Raw genomic sequence first — 16,907 nt, forward strand, 5'->3', positions numbered from 1 at the left:
GTTTTGATACAAAGATAACATACATGTAGTTAACACACCTTTTGGTCTAGTCTGTACATGGGAGCATTGGGAGGGAGGTTTTCTGAATGGCGCACACAGTAAAAATAAATCGCTAAACTGCCTTTTATTCCCAGTATATTACTCCTTTCGTTAGGTTATACCATTTTTGCCTTTTCGTTTTGTAAACCTTCAAAGAAACCTGGAACCCTCAGACACCTGACTGGATGTTGTATATCTTGGCTCTCGGCTGTTCAAACAGGTTCCACCTGTGACTCAAGTGAGCCGCTGGCCTTATATAGGATCACAGTGAATTTTGACAACTGCCAGAAATGGAAGTGTGTGGCACTGGATCATGGCTGTGTCACTTGACATGTAGGAAGTTTTCAGGAGGCTCTTTGTTTATTCTCTTGATCAGTTTGACATTGGGCAAGTGGTCTCCTCTCGGGTCTCTCTTGTTTTGGACTGGAGGCAGCAATTTGTCCAAAGTTTGTTTTTCCATAATTAAGGTGGGTGGGGAACTAGGCAAGGATATCCCACCCCATTTCCTTGTTTCGGATTTAACTTTAGAGCCCCTGCCCCTGGCAAGTGCCAGAAGACACAATCTGCCTAGTTGGCTGTTTCAGTGTGTATAATACACTGCAGACCTGTGCTTAGGAATAACAAGCTCGGCTATTGCGGTGGCTTCCAGGTGATCAATGCAGTGAAGGTAGTGAAAGGTGAACCGTGTCCAACTGAGAACAAGATAATCAAATGGGACAAAACATTTTTCTTTTTTCAGGCTCTTGAGGCACATCTGGGGTTTTTGGTTCACATGGCAGCAGCAAACTCGACTCCACCTGGTTCTTTGGATTTAAACCAGCCTGGATTTTCAAAGGAGATACTGGGGACTAAATTGGAGGGCAAATACCTCTGCTCCGAGTGCAAGAATATTCTGAGGAGGCCATTTCAAGCTCAGTGTGGACACCGCTATTGTTCTTACTGTCTGAAGAAACTTATAAGGTAATTTATCCCTCTCCAGTCTGAAACAAAATGATTAGAAGCAAAGGAAAGCAAAAAAGGAAATACAGCCTTATTTTCAGTGGGTTGTGAGTGAGGGCCACGTTTTATGTCTGTCTCTTAATTTCAGCATCTGGTTCTCTTCAGGCATTAGAGCAGTGGTCTCCAACCTTTTTACACACAAGATCACTTTTTGAATTTAAGATCAACCCAGGATCTACCCTGCCCCTTCCCTGAGGCCCCACCCCGCTCACTCCATTCCCCCCTTCCTTTCGCTTGCTTTCCTCCACCCTCATTCACTTTCACCGCGGTGGGGCAGAGGGTTGAGGTGTGGGAGAAGGTGCAGGTTCTGGGCTGGGGCTGAGGGGTTCAGAGTGTGGAAGAGGGCTCCGGGCTGAGCCTGGGGCAGGGGTTTGGAGTGCAGGAGTGAGGGGTGCAATCTCTGGGAGGGAGTTTGGGTGCAGAAAGGGGCTCCAGGCTGGGGCAGAGTGTTAGGGTGCAGGAGAGGGTGAGGGATGTGGGCTCTGGGAGGGAGTTTGGTGCAGCTGGGGCAGGGGGTTGTGGTGCATGAGGGGGTGAGGGCTCTTGGAGGGAGTTTGGTGTAGGATGGGCCTGTGGGCTGGTGTAGAGTGTTGGGGTGCAGGAGAGGGTGAGGGATGTAGGCTCTGGCCAGGAGGCGCTTACCATAGGCGGCTCCCAGCCGGTAGCGCAGCAGGTCTGAGGCAGGCTGTCTGCCTGCCATAGCCCCATGGTGCTCCCTGAAGTGGCTGGCTGCTGGCACATCTCTGCGGCCCTGGTTCCCAGCCAACTGGAGTTGTGGGGACACTGCTGGGGGGGGAGGCAGCGTGCGGAGCTGCCTCCCCCGCACCAACCCAGGGGTCGCAGAGACGAGCTAGCAGCCAGCCGCTTCTGGGAGTTGCGTGGGGCCAGGGCAGGCAGGCAGCCTGCCTGAGGCCTGCTGCACCGCCGGACTTCTAGTGACCTGGAGATTGCAATCGACTGGCAGAGGCTCCAGGATCAACCAGCTGATCATGGTAGAGGGGTTGGTGACCACTGCCCTAGAGGGTATGTCTACACAGCATTTTGCCATTCTCGGGAAGGAGCCTCCCAGCCCCGGTCAACCAGCTCAGGCTAGCAAGGCTCTAAAAACAGCGTGTAGACAGCTCTTTCAAGCTGCAGCTCAGGCTGGAGCTTGGGCTCTGAAGCCTGCTCTCTCCAGGCTTCAGAGCTTGAGCTTCGGTCCCAGCTGTCATTTCAAAGCACTGTCTACACAGCTGTTTTTAGAGCGATAGCACAAGGCCCGCTAACCCAAGTCTGTTGGTCTGAGCTTTCCCGTGGGCTCCAAAACGCTACGTAGTCATACCCAGAGTTTCCTGAGTTTGTTGTGTTCTTCAGGTGGTATGGTCAAGCCGAAACCCAGGAGATTATTGGGTGTGACAAAGACCAGGTGGTCCATCTAGGTTGATCCACTCTAATTAAGTACTGTTGTAAGTGACTATCGGGGCCGTATAAAGAATTTGTTCCTTGGAGGTCCCTGCTTGGCAATAATGCCACCTGTGTGAAATGTAAAAATATGTTTTATGATCGCAAAAGAAGTTTCAATTGGCCTTCTTAATTTCTCTGTCTTCACTTTTAAGGGCATGGGGGAAAGTTTAAATATAAGAACAGTTAATCATGAGAGGAAGAAAACTAGAATAAAGATCACTACAAGGAAGAAATAACTAAAATAGAGCAGAAATGTATATCCATTAAAAAGGATCAATCAATGAATGCAAAATGTATGTTAGTAAATGGCTCCATTTGCTGTTTTAAAAATATACTTGTGTAAATAAACCTTCTTTGGCTCTGAAGGCTCTCTTGAGAAGCCTCTATTGTCTCTGAATCACAAATTCAGCATGAATCTTTTTATTTTGTGGCTGATTTTTTCCCCCACCCCATTAGCTCTGGGCCTCAGAAGTGTGCAGCCTGTATTCAGGAAGGAATATATGAAGAAGGAGTTTCTATTTTAGAAACAAATTCGGTAAGTAAGATCTCTCCAAAGCAGAGAACATTGAAGTCATTCATAAACATTTCCTGTTTTTGTTTAGAGTGAGAGGCCAGAGACTGGTACCTAAGAATGATGGAATCCATTATCTAACAGGTGTGAATTCAGTATCCCAAGTGTTATGATAGTGCTGCAATTGATTCCCCAACTTCTAAAATTCAGGACATCTTACAACACAGTTTAGTTGTTTAAACTCTGCAATAAAGATTTGTCATAGATGCTGTCACACAGTCTGGAGTGGCTCACGAACATGAGTGCCTGCCTGAGGGCAGACTATCAAAACCAGGGTACTTATCCCATACTGGTGGTAATGTTTTATAATTAGATTTCACCAACCCAGTAAGAAATGTGAACTCCTGGATCACTGTAACAATCTTACTGTGGAGTCACAGACAGTCCCCTTGGGCTCTCCAGTTTATCTTGCCACCCAGGCAAGCTGGACTTAGTGATAAGTGGCCACTTACTTCAGAAATAACAAAATACTCAGGTTGTGACCAGTCACTTACAAATTGATCTGGGGTGTCTTAGCTCTCACACCAAAGACAACACCTGTAGCCAATCTTGTAGTAAACTAACTAAAGGTTTATTAATTAGGAAAAAGAAATAACAGAGTTATTTATAGGTTCAAGCAAGCAAGCATATACACACAAATGAGTTACCATCTATGGTTCCTAAAGGTGACAGAGATGTAGTAATCTGTCAATTCAAAATGTCATTCAGGAGAGGCCAAGGGGTAACCCCTGGGGATGTCTGCCAAAGGCTATGTACACGCTACAGCTTAGATTGGTATAAGTTAGGGTGAATAAGCCACCCCCCTGAGCAAAGTAAGTTACAACAACCTAAGTGCTGGTATGGGCAGCGCTATGTCAGCGGGACAGCTTCTTCCACTGGCACAGCCCCGGCCACTCGTGGCGGCTGGAATAATTAAGTTGATGGGAGAGCTCTCCTATCGGCTTAGAGCATCTGCATTAGCAGCGGCACAGCTGCACCAATGTCAGCTCTGTAGCCATAGCCTTAGTTTAGTGTGAGAGATCAAACAGCAAAGAAATGAATTGTGACCCTGTTTTGTCTTTTACATTTAGGGCATGTCTACATTACCACTGATGTCAGCAAAACTTATGTTGCTCAGGCGTGTGAAAAAAAAAAAACCCTTCTGAGCAACATAAGTTTCACCGGCATCTGTGGCCCTAGGAGAGCTTCTTCTGCGGACATAACCACTTGTGGAGGTGGTTTTATTATGTCAACGGGAGACCTCTCTCCATTGGTACAGCTGTGCCGGTGTAAACTTGCTAGTGTAGACACGGCCTTATAGCCTTCCAGTCCATGAGACAAACTCCCTTGCATGTACATTTCCAAGGGGTGATAGGGCTGTTCACCAATCCTGTGCATTGTGATGTTCCTTAATGGCCCTTTTAATCTTGATAGGCCTCTTTAATGGATTGGGGGCATGATTCCTGTGTGTGGGTTCACAAGTTCAGAGCAAACATTTTCAAAATTATGAAGCAAAACGTACATATTTCCTTATAGCCTGGAATACAGACATCATATGTGAGATTAGTACATGCAGCAATTTACAAGCATTTCATAGAGTCTAAACACTAAATACATTCTTATGATACTAATACCTGTTTTGAACAACACTAACATACAGGTGAGCTGGTTTGTTTTCCAGCTGTGAGTTTATCTTAGCTAACTCCTACGGCCTTGGCTGGAGCTGGTTTACAAGATGCATCTCTAAGGGTATTGTGGGACAACAAGTTTGGGAAGACTGTTTCTTAGCAATGGCATGTGAAGAATCAGGAGACTAGATCAAAGCTGCAATCCCAGAGTAACTTGTCTTTGCTTTTTCCCATTTGAGGCTTTCTCAGATAATGCAGCTCGTCGGGAGGTGGAAAGTCTGCCGGCTGTCTGTATTAACGATGGCTGCCCATGGAAAGGGACTATTAAAGAGTATGAGGTAAAGACTAGAGTCTCTCCATGTATCTCTTCATTCTGCTTTCTTCTTTCTTTTGCATGTGAGTGGTGATGGGCAAGACACTGGGAATTAAATGAGTTCCTGCTGGCATTAGCCTTCAGCCTCTGAGCTTTCAGCTGCTCTAATTCAATCCTAGATAAGCTCTGGCCTCCTGGAGCTTTCAGAGATTTCCAATCTAACCTAGGTGGTTGTGTATCCTAGTGAGGGTGTAGACTGATTGGAGAAGTTTTCAAATACTTTGTATGATCCCTCAAACCAACCATATTTTCCTTCTATGACCTCCAAAATCACTCGCTTCTTACTTCCAAGACGCCATATCCCAGAATCCTTCTTGCTGCATCAGCCCAAAAAAACTGCTCAAAAAACTGTAATCATAGAAATATCAGGCTGGAAGGGATCTCCAGTGGCCATCTAGTTGAGCCACCTGTGCTGAGTCTGGCCCAAGTAAACCTAGACATCCCTGCCAGGTGTTTGTCCCCCTGTTCTTAAAAACCTCCAATGGTAGGGATTCCTCAATCTCCCTTGGAAGCTTATTCCCAGAGTTTAACTCTCCTTAGAGTTAGAAAGTTTTTCCTAATATCTAACGTAAATCTCCCTTGCTTCAAACTATGCTGATTCCTTCTTGTCCTACCCTTGGTGGACACGAAGAACAATGGATCACTGTCCTCTTTATAATGGACCTTAACATATTTAGAAACTGTTATCAGGTCCCCCCTTGGCCTCCATTTCTCAAGACTAAATATACCCAGGTTTTTTAACCTTTCCTCAGAGGGCAGGCTTTCTAAATCCTTTATCATTTGTGTTGCTCTCTGGATTGTCTCCAGTTTGTCTCTGCCATATATTATGGCCAAAATAGGCATTTACCTTCAGCCCTGAATAAATGAATTTGTTTTGGAGATGGTGGAGTGGATATAGTTCTTGTCCTGCCCACTGCTCTTTTACATCCAGGGACTATAGTAATTGGGAAAGTGGGGCCGTCCCCCAACACACAGGAGGCCTGGTCAAGAGATCCATAGAGTCATGGATTCAGTGGGTGTGCCCCAAAATAACCTCTTCCATCAGCTTGCTGGACAAAATGTCCTCTGTACCCCCTCTTTCCCTTAGCATCAGAACCTCACCAATTCTGTGTTCAATGCCATCTGCAGTTTTTATGGCCCAGTGACTGTGACCATTAGCACATATACATACATATGATACTGATCTCATTGGAAAGATACATCCCCATTGAAAATTTCATGAATGGCACGTTTCCCAGCACTCTGTAGTGAATAGAGTCTACTGCAGTAATTTGCATTGTAAGGATTTATTTGCAATCAGATGGGTTAGGAACAATTTAAAAAAATAAATATAAAAGAAAACTTGGTCTGTTGGGGAAATTTTTACAACCCTCTGGAAACACTGGAATCATAGCCCAGACCGTGAGAACCACTGAGTGAAGGGACTGAGATAATAGCAGGTGACTCCTGAGGAGTTGGGGTGAGGAAGTGATGTTTTACTCCTGACAAAGCATTTAAGATCAATCTGTGTAATGTGACATCTTGATTCTATTAGCAATGCCATTACAGGGAGGCAGGAAGAACTACGTTTACTTCTGATTTTGTCTGAGTCCTCTGGTTTGCCTTTAGTGGCCACTAGTAGAGAACTTTATCTGCACTTTGGGCTCTAATTGGCCAATACTCTAATACTTCTTGGCTTGGATTTCAGCCTAGAAATTTAGTGGGAGTTGGGTGCTGAGCTCCCTTAGACTGCTTTGAAAATCTCACCCCGAGATCTATGAGTGTCATGGGGTATTTATGCAATTGACTGAAATAAATGTTAAATTCAAGATCTAACCCTAGTGCTTGTTGGTAGCGTTTCTAATTTATAGGGAGGAGATTAGAGATACAGCTTCAGGATACCAGTGTGTTTACTGAGGATTCAGTTTAGCATTGCTGGGTTCCGAGTTCAATTATGTGCTGTATGACTGGCAGTTGTTAGCATGAAATTTTGTGCCCCAATTTAACATGTGGGACCAAATTCAACTGTGGCATAAGTGAGCCCAGCTCAATTAAGGTAAATGGAGCTACGTCTGGCAGGAAGGTATTCAGCCCCCTCTCTTTAAACAGCTACTGACTAGTTTGGAAATAGGTTTGAGAGACTGTTTGAGAACTTTAATTCTATTTTATTTCCAAAAAAGGGCATGAGGGCAGTTTCTGTAGGGCCAAAGAGGTATCCTCTGTAGCCATATGTCCGTGTGATCTTGTAAGATTTCACAAGTTAGACAGGGTTGGGCTTGGTCACTACTTGGACGAGACACCTCCAAGGAAAAGGTGCCACATGCCATGTTGTTGGTTATTCATGAGAGAGCTTTTTTCCTTGCCAGTCAGTGCTGCACCAAAACCTAGCATGATAAGGAGTATTTGCTGTTGGAAGTAACTTCTTTTGGATAAGACATTCAATTGAAGAGCTGACCTCCGGTAGCCATTTAAAAATCGTATAGCATTCTTGCAAGATTAGGGGTGTTAGCCTTGGTGTCCTGGTTAAATTCCAAGTTGGGTAATTACATTCTACTTTCTTAATTCCTTCTTGCATGTAAAGAGGGATACAGGATTCTTCTTCACCTCCCATCCCAAACTATTCTGTAGTATTGCTGTGGACTGTATATCACTACCCCACTTCACTCGAGAGGTGTCTGTGCTCCAGTAGTGAGAGAAGCTATTCATGGGTGGGGGAGCAGAGGGGGCACTTTGGGATCCTTCTGAATGGAATGTGCTGTATGCATGTGAGATATTAGTTGACAAGCACTAGCCTTCTCCTTTAATCTGCTCTTAACGATCAGAAAACATTGAAGATTATTTTGCTAAAATAAAGTTAAGTCCATCTGAGGCAGTCCAGTGGAAGCATCTTGGGCTGCCATGCTGTGCAGCTCTGAGCCTGGAACTCTATCCTGAGCGACAAGCAATACTCTTGAGGGAGCTCTGCACCAAAAAATTAAATTCTGTGCCAAAAAATAAAAATTTTATGCACAATATTTTAAAATTCTTCAACATTCTGAAAATGGTATTTGTCAATACATAAATGTGGAGGCTCCAGCATGGCAGTGGGGAGCGCAGGTAACTAGCTGCATGCAGGGTGATCTCCCACCTCCAACACTCTGCTCCCCCTCCCGCCGGACAGGGACTCAGCAGTGAGGCTGCACCCAACCCTGACACAGCGCAAGGGCCAAGCCTGCCCCAGAAACAACTTGGGCTCTGCACCAGGCACACCAGGTGTGGGTGAGCAGGCAAGCTGAGCCTAGCAGGATCTGCGTGTAGAAGGGTTTAGTGTGGGGGATCCAGATGTGGGGAAGAGGGTTCTGTGTGGGGCAGTCTGGGTGTGGACGGCTCAGTGGGGGATCTGAATGCACAGGGGCTTGTTGGGGGGGTCCAGGTGCAGGGGCAATGGGACTCTGCAGGGGGGTCCAGGCGAAGGTGGTTGAGGCTCAGAGGGGTGTCCAGGTGCAAGGGAGGAGGGGCTCGTCAGGGTGAGGGTCTGGATATAGCTGGTTGGGGCTCAGTGGGGTGGTCACGTACAGGGGCGGTGGGGCTCATTGGGATGGGAGTTTGATGGGTCTGCTTAACAGGGGAGCCCCTACTTCAGCCGCTGCCAAGGGGATGCCGCATGCTGGGCTCCTGCTTCCCCTATCTCCTTCTCTTCCCCATCCTATCACCCTGCCCCCCCCATCTCATCCCCCTTCCTTCCCCACTGCTTCTTTCCCACACACCAGCCCCCTTTCCCTGCCCCACCACAGGCACTCACGGTTATACCGAAAACAGGACGTCTCCCAGCACACAGAAGGCAAGCTGGCACTGGGACTCAGGAGGCGGCAACCAGCTGCAAAGTCAGCTGAACTGAGTGGCAGCCTCTTTCAGCCAGGCAGCTCTGTGCTCGCAGAAACGGAGGGGGGGGCAGTGGCACGTGACTCTGTGTGCCGCCCCACGCCTCGCCTCTGTTTGGGGGGCAATGCCTCCCCAAACTACGCCCATGGGCATCCCCTGCCCCTCCCATCCCCCCTGGCTTCCCCATCACTTTCTGCAAGGAAGCAAAGAAATCTGCAGGTGGGCATGTTTTCTGCATGGCTCAGAATTCCCCCAGGAGTAAAGCAAGGATTGTGGGCATGGCAGTAGTGACTGTTGTGTCTGGAGGGAGCTGGAGAGGGATTATGGCAACTGTAGTAGTTGATTTATCTGATACCTCATATCTCTTCCCCATTGTGGCAAGGTGTTGGATTGAGTGGTACTGAGAGTGAAGGGAAGAGCCCAACAAATATGTCAACGCAGGGTCTAACCAGCCTCCTACATACCTGTGTACCTTTCTGGCTAGTACAGATACAGTCATTAGGTGAGCAGGGGTTGCAGAAGGGTGCTGTGGTGTCAGAGCTCTTCTGTATAGCGTGCCTAAAGCCGTGCTGTGTCATCTGAAAGCAGCAATGTGTGTTGCTGCCTTCAGCAGCAACACTCCCACCATGGAAAGCCCCTTGCTGTGCTATTTCAGACAGACCATGGAAAGTACCTAAAAGATAATTCACTGTTTGTTCATTTTAAAAGCTCGCAGCCACTAGCATCAAGAGAAACTCATTTGACTGCCCTCTGATTATAAATTAGGAGATTGTGTCACTGGCATTTTAGTAATTTCACAGGGGTGGGAGAGGAAGAGGACCAGCTTCTGCAGCTGAAAATTTTCAGCCCTTTGCCCTTAAAGTCCTTCCTCAGCTCTCCAAGTTTTGTTTCCTGTTTAAGCTACCAAAGGTCATGTTTCAAATGCAGCATGTTTTTAAAACTGAGTGTGTGGGCAAAGTTCATGCCGTCTCTTTCAACTCTTCCTATTGTGAAAAGTATTAAAATATTCAGCACTGTCAGAAGAGAGCTGAATTTTTAAATACAATTTTCTTCTTACTGTGTTTTGAATATGCTGGTAAATGCTTGGAACATGTGGACACTGCCTCAGAAGAGATTTTTTCTTTTGTGCACTAAAAGCTGTTTCCACATGAAAGCTCACTGATCAATATGTGTGTGTAGATAGAAAGTGTGCTATGGTAAAGGGTTTTTAAAAACAGGTGCTTTGCAGAAAGGGGAAAAAATCACAGATGAAGATGCAAAGACTGTGAAGTTAGGCAGTTGGAGCATGAGAAATAACCAAGAAAATATATCGTTGTGACTTCCAGGTGCTGAGATATGATGGTGCTGGGAGCCAAATATGTACCTAGAGTAGGTACAGACAGACTCCTAAGGATCGTCTAAGTCCTCAACTCTTCACACAGCAATAAAATGGCACTTTAAAAATACATGAAATGTCACTTCTCTCCCACCTTGCAACAGAGGGATGAGGGAAGTGAATGTCCTTCAGCTTCTGAGAGAGACTTTCTTAATCATCAGCAGGATTTTAAAATAAATTGACAGGGACATAAGGGCTTGCTTTAATTTAGACTCCTTCTTGGGGAACACAGGGTCGTTTGAAGGCTAGGGAGACCTGAGTGGAGCATCAGGATCTGCCCTTCTAATCCTGAGAGCAATATTTAAGTAGACTAAATGAGAGGTTGGATTAGTCTGCCAGGTAGTTCTGTGGCTTGCTGGTCTGTTTTCAGATAAAATAAAGGCCAGGAGGGAGAAGCCAGTAAATTGGTCTAAAAGAGACTCAACCTTCCTTGTGAGTTGAGTTCAGCTAATAAGTATAGATGAGCTTTCTTGTCTGTTTGGATCTTAACCTGTCCTGGTCCAGATTCAAATTCCACATGTTAATACCCTGGACTTTGCATTACAATCAGTTTTGTAGGCCTGGAGCCTTTCATCAGAGCTCAGCTGAGCCTGTGTAAGAGAATAAGAACACCCAGTTGAATATCTGTGTGAGTAGCAAAGGCTCCCCTTCCAGAATTTAATTCGGTCGGTAGAGGGGAAGCTAACGTCCCATCCCACAGGGTTCAGGCTTCAGAGTTACTTCTTGAAGTTTTGTGGCTGGCCAGAGTAGTTTTTCTGCTAGAGAGATTTCAGTGCTCTTGGTGGAGTCTTAGTTCAATGGGCTTTCCTTGGAATGTAGTACAGACCTGCGGGCCCTTGGAATTGCTTCACCTCCTTTTCTTTCCTCCTTGGGAATTAATATTAAAGGGTTTGCAGCACTCTCTGTGTTTGTTATAGTAAGATATTGCATCTAAAGCTTTGTGGTTGGAGCACTCTGTGATGCTGGGCAGGACACCAGAGTTCTGTCTTTGAAATTAGGAAGAAACTTCTGTTGTATTTCCCTGTTGGAAGCTTCTGGTTCCAAGTTGGATTATAGCATTGGGGCACCATTTTCAGCCAGTTCATAGGCTGAAAATGGTGATCAAAGTTGTATGCAAGGGAGTCAGATCCCACTTTCTTGAGTGGAAATGTTTGTTGCAGTGCCCTGTACTTGTAGTTAGAGATGGCTCGAGGAAGTCCTATTTTGGAGAGAAGGTCTAGTGCAGCGGTGGCCAACCTGAGCCTGAGAAGGAGCCAGAATTTACCAATGTACATTTCCAAAGAGCCACAGTAATGTGTCAGCAGCCCCCCTCCACTCCCAGAGCCTCCTACGGCTCCCAGTCCTGCCGATCAGTGCCTCCTCCTCCCTTACTGCACCTCCTGATCAGCAGTTCGTGCATGCAGGAGGCTCGGGGAGCGGGGGCGCGGGGAAGAGGGCACGGCAGGCTCAGGGGAGGGGGCGGGAAGGGGTGGAGTTGGGGGCAGGGCCTGTGACAGAGCCAGGGGTTGAGCAGTGAGCACCCCCTGGCACATTGGAAAGTTGGTGCCTGTAGATCAAGCCCCGGAGTCGGTGCCTAGACAAGGAGCCGCATATTAGCTTCTGAAGAGCCGCATGTGGCTCCCCTGGTCTAGTGATTTGATACCTCTACTCTAGAGCAAGGGTTGAAATCCACAGTCTTGAAAACTGGCCTCCCTTAAAGTCCTAGAGGTAAAGGTTGCATAGCTGATTGCCTAGATGTACATTGTTTCCTGTCCAACCTGCTCTGTGGGAGGTAAGCTACAGGGAGTGCCAGAAAATGTGTGTGGGAGGGAATTGGAAAGCCCCATCTGAAAGGGCCTGATATGTCAGTGTTTACTTCTCAAAACAACTCAGTGATATTGTGGTGGCTTTGCTGATTAATACTTCTAGCATCTGGCTCTCTGAAAATGTAATGCTGTAATTCAGTATCCTGGACATTCAGATCAGTCACATGTCCCTTCTAAAGCCTTGATGAAACCCCACCTTGCAGCCTTAGTTTGAGCACAGTTCTGTTTAAGTTTTCAGGCAACATTTAACAGTCAGTTGGGAATTGACATTTTTGCACTCTCAGAGACTTTCTTCAGAGAAATGCCAAGGCTGTTATCACACTCTTTCTTTTGTGTAAAAGCTGATGGAATTTAATTGGTGCTTTTAGTTAAGAAACTCAAAAGATTGAGATCTAAAGTAAACCCTGTTTGGGGGAAACCTGGTTTGGTGCGGATTTTCCAGTGCGTAAAGGGCACTGGTCCTGACTATGTTTGCATTTTCTTCCCTCACACATTTCCTTTCCTGAAAGCCGCCTCCCTCCTCAGACTAAAGTAAGAACAAAATTAATATTTAATGTCCAAACTCCCATACTTTTGGGACACAGATTTGGCTGATTCACCTTGCCCACATCCTTCCCTAAAAATTGGAAGGGAGGTGGGAGCTGTGTCCTGTCAGGGCTGGCCAGATGTGGTCCACAGAGTTCTAATTTATGACTTGTTGGTGACCTCATCTTTCGTATGGAGGCCAGACCAATAGAGATGAAAAGTGCCAGCATGGAATACTCCAATTCAATTCAAGTGACTGAGCAGCTTCAATCAAGATGAAGCATTGCGTGCTGGGACCTGAAGTATCCTCTGTGTTTAAAAGAGGAGGGTTGCTTCTTTATTCAAAGCAGGCAGGGCTGTCGGGCTTTCAGCAAGTTGACCATATACCCCTCAGAGTTGCAGTATTTGGGTGCTTTTAAGCTATACTGTTTGGCTGGTGGAGATAACCATTGAATACTGAGCTAAAACCAGAAAGTAGCAGTGTGAGAAATCTCAGTGCTGTCAGAAGAATCTTGGGAATGGAGTGTCCTCATTAGCAACAAAGGAGAGACTGAGATGGTGGTCTCCAAAGAACTGTGATCTGTAGCTGTTAAATGTAACCAAGGTGATGGTTTGCAGAGCAGGTACCTTCAGACCAGTAGTTCCCAATATCTTTGGTTGGAGCGCCGCGTCAGGTGATGGATGGGTGCTATCTACTATGTCCTATATCCAGGGCCTTGTGTACTCCATGGCTTTGATTCCCAATTTCCTTAGCAAGGTTAATTTAATCTTTTGCCATGAAATGAAATTCACTGTATATGAAGCTGAATGTGAAGACAATGCATAGGCTCCAGCTGGTACGGAATGCAGCTGCCTACCTTCTTCATTTAGGCCACCGTGTGCACATCAGGCCCATGCTCAAGTCCTTTCACTGGCTCCTAATCCGCTTCAGTTTAAGATTTTGGTCCTAAGCTTCAAAGCAATTCATGGATCAAACTCCAGCGAGTTCAAGACCATGTTTTGATATATGAACCACTGCAACAGCTGCATTCCTCTGGGACAATGTAGATCATAAAACCCAGGACAAAGGACATGAGAGCTAGGGACAAAGCATTCTCTGTCAAGGGGATCCTAGTTTTGAACGAACTTCCAGTGGAGATTAGGCAAATCCAGAGTCTGACGGACTTTGGGAAATGCTGCAAAACCCATCCTCTTCAAAAAGGCCTTTTCCATATGAGAACGACGCTAAAGTGCTGAAACTCCTTTGTGTCCAATAAACCCGAACCAACCTAAAAGCCCCCTATACCAAAAGTCAATCTAAAAATAAATCAATAAAATCTAAAAAATTAAAATCCAAATCCTCCCCAATCAGAGTGTATACCCTGAAAAGGGAGAGCCAGAGACTTCATGAAATCAACTATGAACTTGGTTGTTGCTATGGATGTTACATGGAAGGCATTCAGATCCTACAGTGATAGGAGGCAGTGTAAAATCCTCTGATAGGCAGAGACCCATTTCCATCCCCCTACCCCACACAGCCAAAGCTCGCAGTAGAAAACACAACATAAAATTAATCTTCAATTCTTTTTGTCAGTGATTCGTTCTGAGGATGGTTTATTTGTCATGCCCTCCAAGTGGCTTGGCCCACAGTCTCCTTCCCCTAAGTGCCCCAGAAAAAGGAGAGCTTGTTACTGGTATCAGCTGCTGTGCTGCTGTTCTCTAGGTAGCCGCATTCACCAGCTGACACTTCTGGCTGCAAGCTGGGCTCCAGCTTGCCAACCGCCTGCTGCCAGGCTCCATGGAGCAGTGTCAGGAGTATGCACTGTAAGCCAGTTAATACCCACTTATGAGGAAAGTGGGAGAGATAGCCACGCAAGGAGGGAGACAGAAAACAAAATATCAGTCATCTGGCTGTAGCAGAGTGACAAATTCCATGGCAAAAATGCTGAATTTTTTTGGCATCTTGGGAAAAATGCCACATTCCAGAGCCAGAGAATCTTGGAGTCCCTGGAGCCCTGATTGCGATAAATGAGGCTGGTCCCACCTCGTAGAGCTATTGCTTCAGCCTCTCTACAAATGAAGGCAGACATCTATCTGCAGATTGTACTGGGCACCTCTTCAAGATTTTTCTCCACAGTTATATGGACTAGAAACTTTTAAAATAAAAGCTGAGATTCTGGAGCACAGTTCTGCCAAATGGGTGACTATACAGAATATCGGCTGCAATCTCTCTGTTCATTTTCTTTCCTCTTTTATTGCTTTCCCTCTTTCCCTCCCATGGTGGCTTCTGCTCCTGATGGCATTCCCCAGTCTCTCCAGAAGGCCACGTGGTCTCTAGTAATCTCATGGCTGAGCTGAGGGCCATGGGAGCAGAGAAGAGAAGCTTGGGCCATCGGGCTGCTGGCAGAGCCTACAGCTTTTTGTATGCAGGCTGTTCCTGTGGACAGCTACAGTAGGGCACTCCAAGGGCAGCATAGTATGGCCTTCAAGGAGCAACCTGCAGTGGGGGAGAACATTTGCAGTGGTGTTGGGGGTTATGCAGCCTACTCCACCCCCACTACTCTGCTGTGTCCCGTGTGTCTCTGGCAGCCCCCCTACCCCCCCATTCTGGATAACACTTGGATAAGACACTAAGGCTTTGTCTACACTGAAACCTGAATGACAAAAATTTTGTCATTCGGGAGTGTGAAAAAAACACACTCCCCGAATGACACAAGTTTTGCCGATGAAAAGTGCCGGTGTGAACAGCACTTTGACAAAGCTACTGCCGCTCATTGGGGGTGGATGATTTTGCCAGTGGGAGACCTCTCTCCTGCCATCAAACAGCAGCTACACTGTGTGCCTTTTAGTGGCACAGCTGTAGTGGCACAGATGTGTTGCCAAAAGGTGCATAGTGTAGACATAGTCTTAGTGAAAATAGAATTAAGTTGTTAGTTTCCTTTGCCCTCTTTGTGCAGGCTCAGAAGGCCCTTTCATCCTGAGAGCCATTAGGAAATGGGCTTTACGCATCTCAAAGCATCTGCATTTGTGGGGTTTTTGTATGGTTGTATTGAAATGTGCTGCTCTTGTTGTCACAGAGCTGCCATGAAGGGGACTGCCCGTTCATGCTGATTGAGTGCCTGGCATGTAAGGGAATGATCAAACTGAATGAAAAGGAGCGCCATTCGGAGCGGGAATGCCCCGAGAGAAGCCTCAACTGCAAATACTGCAAATCGCTTTTCTACTTTCCAGACATTAAGGTATGAGAGTCCCAGCATAAGCACACTTCAGGTATCCTTACCCTGAGACCCATCTAGACAAGCACCCTGAGGCAAGTGAGCAAGTGTGAGTACTCTCCATTAGAGGTAGATCATTGTATTAGCACTTCTTGAGAGAAGCAAGGATCTGTCTAGTCTGAAATTTATGGTCCTGTTTTAACTAGCTGCTAGGGTAAATCACAATCATTTGTGTCCTGAACAAATGTTCATAAAGTGTCTAGATTGGCACTTCCAAGGGTCTTAGTTATCCTGAGTGACTTGGCAATCAGTTAAGCTAAAAGAAGACCACAAACTCCAGTGTAGAGATCCTCGAAGTGGCTTGTACAATGGAGCAATCACTGGGCTGTTTCACTGTCGCTTTTAGGGAAAGGAAGTTATTTGCAAACTAATGAATACTTCAAGCTTTACTTGAATGAGAGAAGCTAGATGTTGCTTTGCAAGATGCTGACTTTACCCAGGGTTGTCATTGTACTGTTGGTTCAGTTGCATTCTTAGGGTCTGATATGAAACCACGATGTGTGCCATTTTGCCACTGACTGATTGGAATTCGGTAGCTGCAAGATCAGCCCCTTAGTGTTTAAGCAAGACTAAAGCCTTTCCACTCCCCTCTGTTCTCTTGGATTTTCCCAATCTGCTTGCAGGGCGATAATGTAATGGGAAAGGAGACTTTGTTGTTATACAGCCCACTCTGAGAGTAATGGCAAGCTGCCTAAAAGTGATGGAGATGAAACCTTGAACATTCAAGTTAAAAAGAGAGATTTGCCCTTGTGGCAGCATACCTTGCCAGCTGGCGGGGGCTGTAAATGATTGCTCCATCCCGGTGGGGTTAGATTGTAATGCATCATTCTTGAATGATATCCCTCTGCCTCATTGGCCCAAGGGTGGGGTGGCTTCCTTTTATAGGAAGTAAAAAAATAGCTTTGCTTTGAACAGCTTTCCATGGTACCTGTGCTGCGAGCGGAGAAGGATATGGTGCGGGGAAAACCAGTGGAGAATCCAGAAAAAAATTCAGATATTTGTATGGAATTTTTTTGAAATGTGCCTGTTAAAGCTAATATTTGTAGATGTCTTAGAGAGATACAGCACAGTGCAGT

General features: G+C 46.1%; 1 protein-coding gene across 3 annotated transcripts in view; it reads left to right on the forward strand.

Moving 5' to 3' along the window:
- TRAF2 (TNF receptor associated factor 2) overlaps window positions 1–16,907 on the forward strand; it is a 42,830-nt gene that overhangs the window by 9,649 nt on the left and 16,274 nt on the right. For 2 of the 3 annotated variants that reach the window (XM_048822859.2, XM_048822858.2), the window contains exons 2-5: window positions 779–999; window positions 2,938–3,016; window positions 4,899–4,997; window positions 15,634–15,795. In XM_048822859.2, the coding sequence (XP_048678816.1) occupies window positions 779–999; window positions 2,938–3,016; window positions 4,899–4,997; window positions 15,634–15,795 (561 nt within the window). The remainder of the gene's footprint in view (window positions 1–778; window positions 1,000–2,937; window positions 3,017–4,898; window positions 4,998–15,633; window positions 15,796–16,907) is intronic. The other variant, XM_048822861.2, reaches the window with a different exon arrangement.

The sequence above is a fragment of the Caretta caretta genome, chromosome 16 (genome assembly GCF_965140235.1).
Source record: "Caretta caretta isolate rCarCar2 chromosome 16, rCarCar1.hap1, whole genome shotgun sequence".
Lineage (NCBI taxonomy): Eukaryota > Metazoa > Chordata > Testudines > Cheloniidae > Caretta > Caretta caretta.